This window comes from Merops nubicus, unplaced genomic scaffold (genome assembly GCF_000691845.1).
Source record: "Merops nubicus isolate BGI_N331 unplaced genomic scaffold, ASM69184v1 scaffold24976, whole genome shotgun sequence".
Lineage (NCBI taxonomy): Eukaryota > Metazoa > Chordata > Aves > Coraciiformes > Meropidae > Merops > Merops nubicus.
Window position 1 is genome coordinate 8,362 of NW_008613277.1, and position 8,788 is coordinate 17,149.

Consider the following 8,788-nt stretch of genomic DNA (forward strand, 5'->3'; position numbering starts at 1 on the left):
CTTTCCCAGTGTAATGGTCAGCAGGCCAAGCAACCACTAAGCACATGTGTAAAATTTCAAGCAGTTGCAGTAGCAGCAAATAAACATTCTTTTTGAACCATGTAGGTATGACACCAAAGGACTCAGACCAAAATGAACTAAAAAAAAAAAAATCTCCACTCCTTAGTTGTTAGACAACATCCCCCCTGCCCAAACAAGAAAAGGAGAGGCCCCATGTGTTTCTCTCATCTTTCTGCTTAGCTAAGCAGCTGCAGGAGTACTGATCCTAAAAACCCTTTCCCCAGCTTTTCTGGTAGAAAAGGGAGCTATCAGGCTCTGAAGTTTGAATAGTTTCATTACAACTCACTTAACCAAGCATCTGTTAATTCACAGCAACATAATCAAATACAATAAATAATATAACACCTTGTTCCTTTATAAATTAAAGATCTAGTGTTTTAAATAATCCCTCACCAGTTCCACACCAATAACTCCTGCACCAATGACAACCATCTTCTCAGGAACTTTTTTCAGTGACAGGGCACCAGTGGACGACACGATACTATCCTCATCAATCTAATGAAAAAGAAATGCACAAAGGGACGTTTACAATCTCTTACACATTATACATGAAACAAACAGAAGGTTAAGTGCAATCAGTGCAAAAACTATTACACGTTATGTGAATATAACACATTGGGGAAAAAAGTACCGTTAAGATTTCAAATACGTACAGTAATTCCAGGGAAGGGAGCAACTTCTGAGCCTGTGGCTATAAGTATGTTCTTCGTATTGATAACTTGTGTGCTGCCATCTGCTTTGGTTGCAGTGACTTGGTTCTTCCCAGTGATTTTTCCAAACCCAGGTACATGTACAACCTTCAGTAATCAGAACACAGTAAATTCAGATTCAAACTCCTTACCTAAGTTATGCTACGTTTAATCTGAATCTCACTAACGCTCTAGAGAAGCTGCTAACATGTACCTTTGCATCACCATCTGGTACAAATCAAAGTAGCTGTGGACTATTCTTTTAAGTAGATTAAGAATGCAGGAACTGTTCATTAAAAAATTTCCTAGAAGAGAAGCATTCAAATTCTGCCCTTTCTGGGTCAGTTACTCTAATTTATGTAGCAAGAATATGGAAGTGTAAAAAGCAAGAAATTCAGATCAGTTAGAAAAAAATATTCCTCAGTATATAATCCAAACTAACCTTGTTTTGTTTAAATAAGTGAGCAATTCCACCTGTTAAGGCCTTCACTGCCCCACTCTTCTGTTCCATCATCTTCTCTAGATTCAGACGGATTCCTGTAACTAAGATTAAAAAACCCTTCTATCAAGCATTGCAGGGGTTTCATTTAAAGGAGCCAGCCTTAACACAATTAACAGCTGACACAGTAAGATGTGTTCAATGGCTCAACTAGATGCTAAAGGTTACATTCAACAATGGCGATTTTAAAAAGCAGTATTACACTTTTCAAATATAACTTATCTAGCCATGATTCAGTGTTCAAGAAGCAGACACATGTCCCTTAACCCTCCAACTGCTATTACTTATAAACTTCTTATTATATACTCCAAAGGGTATTACTTATAAGTCTAAAAGGTTTTCTGCCCAAAAAACTGTAGTAGCCAGATCTGAATGATTAAATTTGCTTGTTGATGGAAACAATTTATGTTAACAGGCATGGGCTAGTTGCTCTTCACACTCACTTTCAATTCCTCTATTAGCAAAATCTTTTCCATGGGCCAAGTGATAGAGATGGGAGTTGTTCAGCAAGGCCTAAAACACACACAGAGAAATGTGAATTGGGACACATTCACAGAGGAATTATTTATTTGTTATATTACCAGGAAAAAAGACAACCTGATGTTATCTGCAAAACATTCTCACCATTAAGAAAGTCTGACATTTAGAAAGTATTTAAAAAGATGCATTTCAAACACAGAAATTGCACAGTACCTAGTACTGAAGTGTTTTACAAAGTTCTATTTAACATAGAACTAGAAAACAGTTAAATTCACACCTATCCTTTTTGCCCCTTTCACCAAAGAAACTAAAAACGACTCTGTGGGGATTAAAAAAAAAAACCAAAACAAAGACTTTGAGGAAAGATGATTCTGACTCACAGGAGAATTTCCTTACTACCTCACACATGAGATTACTTGTTAACAAAAACAGGATAATAAAACTACTGAAATCCTGTTACAATTTCAGTTGTGTGAACATATGTGAGTTCAATTTTGTAGTTGAGAAGTTGTGCTAAAGTCACTGCAACTCTTTAGCTAGCTGAGCTGCAGCTAGGTGGCTTAGAGGTTGCTGGACATTGAGAATTCAAAGATAAAATTAAACAGTTTTTGTAAGGATGTCTACAGATCAGCAGCTTGAAATACAGGACCTCTGCAGCTGCACTCTGATTAGAAATAGCAAGAGGGTTAGGGAGGGATCTTAAGATAATCCTGTCTTTCACTATCGCCCCTCCAAACCTGCCAGTATCAGTGTCACTGAAACCTAAAGCAGGCACAGGAAAAGATTCAAAGCACATTTTGAGACACCTGCCTTGTATACACATGCTGGAGTACAACTGATACTGTCAGAATAAAATAATTCCATTTTTATTAATAAAGCTTATCAACTTTTTCATTTGCCCACTTCAAATAAAGGTCATAACCCTGAATTTGTAAAATCTAACATTAAAGACATGGCCACCACGTAAGCCTTCAGTGACTAGAAAGGAAAAAAGCCTAAGCCAAATGCATTATTTTGAGAGGATTTTTGGAAAGGAACGTTTGAATAATTTGTTATCGCCTCAGTGTATGCAGCCTACACATCCACTTCTTGTGAAATTTATTGACATTAAAAAAAAATTGTGGATAGCATCCAAGTTTAGCCCTGGGTTGAGAAGTGTTCTTTTAAGAACTTCAAAGGATTAAAAGGGAAAAAAAAAAAAAAAAAAAGACTCAAGAAGTTAAATAGATCCTAAAGTTAAATAGATCCTAGCAGAGTTCCAAACTTTCCAAGTAACACTGTGTAGATTGACACCTCACCTTTGAGTTTTCCCTCAGTATATTAGATATTCTAAACTTCATTAGAACTATTACTAAAATGTCTAGGAAAACTGATATATTATTTAAAAAAAACCTTTGTATTTATATATTTTCTCCAACCATCCTAAAGGAACCTCTGGGAGCAACCAGATCACACACAGGACACAGTTAGGAGGACTCCTGGTGAGAGCATTATGTCTGTTGCTACACCCCTAACAACCTGGCACTCCTGGTGCTTTCCTCCCCCTGCTGGGTGCTGATGAGGCAGCTCCTTTCACCTCCCAACGGCACTGCTCTCACACGGCCCTAGTGCTGAAATGACTTAAAACTGCACTGACATCAAATACTACACTTCTTTTGAATTTCTTCTTCTCTTTCTTTTCAGAGTGTGTGCCTTGGACTCTCCATTTCTGTCCCCACCTGCACTACCCCACACAAGTACTACCAGCCCCACTCTCCAGGCCATCTTTTGGGGCTGGTGAGAATACTAATTTAGCTTAGACAAATATTTAAAAAGCTAATCAACTAGGCTCCTTCTACAGAGGGACAGCTCTCTTCAGAGCATGGTGCATCCAACCAAAACAAGAATTCAGTGATCTTTCAGGGGTGCCTCTCTCCCTTTAATTTAGATTTATTTCCTCCACCTCCAGTGCCAGAATTCAACATAATCTTGGACAAAACTACAAGTTTATTTTGAGCAAGCTGCCATGAGGTGATCAAGACATTCACACAGCACAAGATGTAAAACCACCCATCTGAAATAGTTAAGGTGGACTACAAGAGATGCAGCCAGTCCTCAGAACAGCAGTCGGTACTGATAGCAGCTCAGGGTGAGAAGATGCATCTGTACCTAGCTCTGGCTTGCATCCTCTTCCTCTCTCTCATCTGGGAAAGCCCACAAAGAAAGTTTGCAAACAAAACATTTATACTGCTCAAAAACATTTTAACTCTTTGTGCTACTTATATTTATTTGGATCCTCAGCTCATTTGGACTGTGATTTCAATTTTTAAAGAAAGTACATCAATCTTGAGAAAGTCCTTAGACTTTTTCCAACTGATGTATATAATATCTGTTGGTTTTAATAATATGTTTTTAACTATAACAAACTATATGCACTTACCTTTGATGGAATACATCCAACATTCAAACAGGTTCCACCTAATGTTTCATTTTTTTCTACACAGACAGTCTGGGGTAAAAGAAGAGGGAGGAAAGAAATTTTAGCAATACTATAGTACCATTTCCTCACAGAATATCTCACAAATTAGAATTTGTGACAAAACCCAGGCATTTATCTAGAAACTCTTCTTCTACAAGTGTCTTACTGATTTCATTCCTAGATTTACCTCGTGTCTCAGATTTCCCCTCCCTCATTTTTTTCTATTTTAAAAAACATAGAAAGGCTCTTTGCAACAAAATTCTCTACCAGAGGAGACACACATTCCCCACTGCACCCTTTGTGCTTTCACACAAGTTTAACTGTTGCTTTTCTACTTCCAAAAGCCAAAGTTGCCTCAACTAAATACCACTCAGTTCTATGGCAGATATTCTCTTCACAATAAAAGCACCCTGCAAAAAGTAAAAAATTTAAATTGTGCAAAATATTCCTAAACACAAGCAAACAGATAAACCAGCAAAGGTTAAAACTGCGTGAAGTCTTTGGGTTTTTTTAAACTATATAAAAAAAAAAATAAACCAGAAACAACATTTCCCTCTCTAGACAGACTATCCTGCAAGACCCATTGCTGTAAATTGCACTAACACCTATAAAGAAAGAAAACATAAAAGCCAAGTAAAGCAAAGACAAGCAAAAATAAGGTCACTACCAACAGGGATGGGAAATATTTCATCTCACCAACAAACCAACATCTAAGTTTACAAACTGACAAAACTTCAAGTAAAAACACATCAGTTAAGGATGAAAAAAAGAGTATCAAACCTTTTTTAAAGAAGCAAAAGAACTGATCTCTCTTTCTTTGCAAGGTGCACACATGTTCAAAAATAGAAGTTCCTTGATTTATGCTCTAAAAGCACCCACCTGCTGCAAAGTGACTACCCTGGTGAAAGCCCTTCATCATTTCTTTAAATTGCTGCTTTTGTGCTAAAGTAGAGGTGATGGTCATACAAAGAGCAGAATTCACCAAATCAAACCACAGACACGCATTGAGACACGCTGATCTACTGCTCTTCTTGTTCCAAGCACATGAATCCATGATCCGAGGGCTTGAACAGCTGCACTGTGGATTGAACAGTGCAGACTCTTCCTACCCTCACCCAAAATACAGATTCCACCTCATCCACTTTACATCAACTTCACTGACAAGGCCAGGCAAAGCTGTTGGAAAGCCAATGCCCAGAGGACACTGTCGGTAATAATCTGGGATACTGTGGTGGTGATACAAGGACTTGTCCTAGCCAATGCAGCACTAAAATTGAAGGCTAAAGTTCAGTACTCCAACAAAGGACACTCAGGTTTCTTCCGTGGATGGTGTAACTATAGCATCTATTTTTCTGCCAGTCTCACAAACACATCTCCTTACACTCCTCAAGGACAGCATAAACATTCTCCACGTTTACTCAGTGCTACAGGTGACATGTGCAAGCATGTGCAAGTATTCTGCCTACTCAGCCAGCTGTGAAGCAATGTAACAAAATTGTATTTGCTGTGATGAAAAACAGAATCCGGGACACTTTTTAACCTCCCTGTATATGGAATCCTATTGTTAATCGCAAGGACCTGAGGACAGCACTGGTCCAAGAAAAGCAGGCATATAGCCACAAAAAATAGCTTTAGAACAAACATGAACTAATGTGGTAGAAGACCTCAATCTCAATTTAAGCCTGTAGCACTGAGCACCTTTTTTTCCTCAGGTACTAATAGCTCAATAACAACATACATCTAAAAGCAAAAGTATTTATTAAGACTAAAAAAAAAAAAAATTATAGATGTGGATAAAGATAACTCAATTATCTGTACTAGGCCACAGGCAGATATACAACTCTTAATGGAATCTCAAACATTTAAACTTTGGAACAGTTACACATTAGAAAGCTGAAAGGTACCCAAAAGGATGTCACTGAAACCCAGCTGAGGAAGTAATGACCAATGAAGAACAACATTCAGAATCACAGAAAAGTTCAGGTTGAAGGGGCCTCCTCTGGAGGCCATCAAGTCAAACCTCCCACTCCAAACCCAGTGAACATCTACAACAAAGACGGATCAGGTGGCTCAGGGCCTTGCACAGCCACATATTCTGAAAATATCCAAGCATAAAGAGTACACACTACCTGAGCCCCCTCACTCCAGTGCTTCACCGGAACTCCATCCATCACCAGGAGCTCCTGTCCTTACCACATGGTTTAATCAACTACTTTTTGTCATGAAGTCCAGCTGTTGTAACTCAGAAGCATTGGGATCTATCAGCCAGCAAGAACATGCCCAAGACTGCCAGCACTGCCTTCTCAGATTTTAAAATAATTAAAAGAATAACACAGTGCCAAAAGAGTAAGCTGGTCTCATATTAAGGAGTGGAGGTAAAAAATATCCCGCTCAAATCACACTCCATATTTTCATTGAGTTTAGAAAATCTGAAATGCAGTAAGCACATATAACTCTCAAAATAATGAGCTGACATCATTAGTACACAGATAAAAGTAGCCTCTTTCAAAAGGCATTCAAAGACAACAGATAGAACAGAGAGGAACAGAAATTAATGTAAATTACAGCACAGTATTCATACAGACATTTACATATTCACTACAATATTTCTGCAGACACCTGTTCACCTCTAACATTCTGAAGTGGCAATGCGATTCCCCTACTTACATTCAAAAAGCATATCAGTTGAATATTTTCTGCTTTTTGAGTTCCCTCAGCTTTTTTTTCAGTGACCTTCTTGTCACTGTCACCTTTTTTTCCCCCCCTCTTTTCTTTGCTGGGAGAAAAATTCCTTCCTAGCATTCTTTTCCCACCTCCACTTCCTCAAGAGTATAAGCCCACCTCAATTAGCACTTCCAGCCAAAAGCAAGCTGTCCCGGCCAGCTCTGTCAGTAGCAGTGCTATAGATAGCAATGCCTTCACATCTCCATTTCAACTGCCACATAATCTGGGCAAGCAAGGTAAAGAAAGATTACCAAGAGGTCAAGAGCATCTCGCGGCCTGAGACGTGACAGAAGAATTTCAGTTCTTCAGTGTCACACAAACACCTTTCAGGTCCACCTGGATGAATATTTTGCTATCTGAATGAGGTCTCACCTTACCTTAAATCCAAGCTGAGCTGCTTTGATAGCAGCAACATACCCTCCAGGACCAGAGCCAATAACTGTGACATCAGCATCAACTGAAACAAAAAATGTTTCAGTTAGTTTTGTTCCAGCAATTAAAATCTTACTGCAGGAATACCAGTTTATCATTTCTGAAATAATGTTTGAAAACATATTTTTTGAAAAGCAAAATAGCCATTAAAAATTATGTTAACTTAATAAACCAGGCTTAAATAAGTAAATTACACCTCACATCTGAAAGTAACTTTCTGGAGAGGGAAAGGTTTTGTCAAGGTATTCACTCTGCAATAAAAACAGTCTTAAATTTTACAGGGAAAATAATGTAAAACAAAACAGAAACTGAACTGTCTGGCCCATCCCTCTTGCTATAAATCGTTTAAGAACTTAACCCAAGATGTCTGGATAGGTTATTATAACATTTTTCCAATACAGCTTCTACTGCTGTTTACTGCAAAAGATAAACGCTTACTGAATGCCATAAAATCAGACATTTATAAAGGAGAAAAACTGGCTGAAACGTATCTGTGCAGCCTCTATTGATTATGAATACAGCAGAAGCTAAGAACTTTGTACCTAGTTCATACCTTGTAAGCACAGTCTCCTTTAGAATATTACCTCTCATCACTGTTATACGAAGTTCAAGGTCTATTTATAGCTTTAGCTTGTTATAAAATAAGGCAAATCAGCCACTATTTTTCAGCTAAATCTCCATGCTGACACAGATTCCACTGTCACCTGGAAGACTGATTTCTGAGTTCGAAGCACTGCTTTGGGTTTTGTGAGGTTTTGGGGATTTTTTTTTTTTCCCCCAAATAAGTTCTTCACAATTAATTACCTTGATCAGCATAGGTCCTTTGTGGCACTGCACAAACTCCCTGGAGACCATGATGAATTCGATCAAAATGGCTTCTCTAGGAAGGGGAATAAACAACTTACTTTTAAAAGTTGAAGCCTACCCTTGAAAATAAGCATTCAACCACACACAGATGGACACTCAGTCAGTCATGAGTTAACCAAAATAGGAACAACATGACTGCAGCAGGCACAGAAGACACTGATTAACGGGAGTGTGCTCTGCCATGTACCTGCTCTGCAACCTCAGCCCGTCATGCCACCCATTCCCATGTCAGCCTCGCCTAAGGCTGCCTCTAACTACTCAGGCTTCTAACCCTTCACACAGGGTTCCCAGACCAGATAATGACATCCATTATACAGCCACAGGGGGTTACGAAGCGCCTTGTTGTTCGGCAACCATCCCCTTCGGCCACTTCCTGCGAACAGGCAACACCTCAGAGGTGGTTCTGGAGGGCAAAAAGTTTTTAATGGCAACAGGACTGTACAGCACCAGGCCCCCACGGGACGATCACCCTACGACGGGAGCAGAGAAAGCTCCTCAAAGTATTCCTGAAGCCCGCGGTGCTGCCCAAAAGGCGTGAGGCGACCGTCCCTCCCAGAACTGCCGGCTTCGCGGCCACGA

General features: G+C 39.1%; 1 protein-coding gene across 1 annotated transcript in view; it reads right to left on the reverse strand.

Moving 5' to 3' along the window:
• Positions 1–8,222, reverse strand: part of DLD (dihydrolipoamide dehydrogenase) — a gene marked incomplete at its 5' end in the record, with an annotated part of 13,720 nt that extends 5,498 nt beyond the window's left edge. Inside the window, 7 exons of the mRNA XM_008941864.1 lie at positions 454–555; positions 714–857; positions 1,192–1,292; positions 1,692–1,761; positions 4,148–4,216; positions 7,288–7,367; positions 8,147–8,222. Of these exons, the coding sequence (XP_008940112.1) occupies positions 454–555; positions 714–857; positions 1,192–1,292; positions 1,692–1,761; positions 4,148–4,216; positions 7,288–7,367; positions 8,147–8,222 (642 nt within the window). The remainder of the gene's footprint in view (positions 1–453; positions 556–713; positions 858–1,191; positions 1,293–1,691; positions 1,762–4,147; positions 4,217–7,287; positions 7,368–8,146) is intronic.
• Positions 8,223–8,788: the final 566 nt, after the last annotated feature.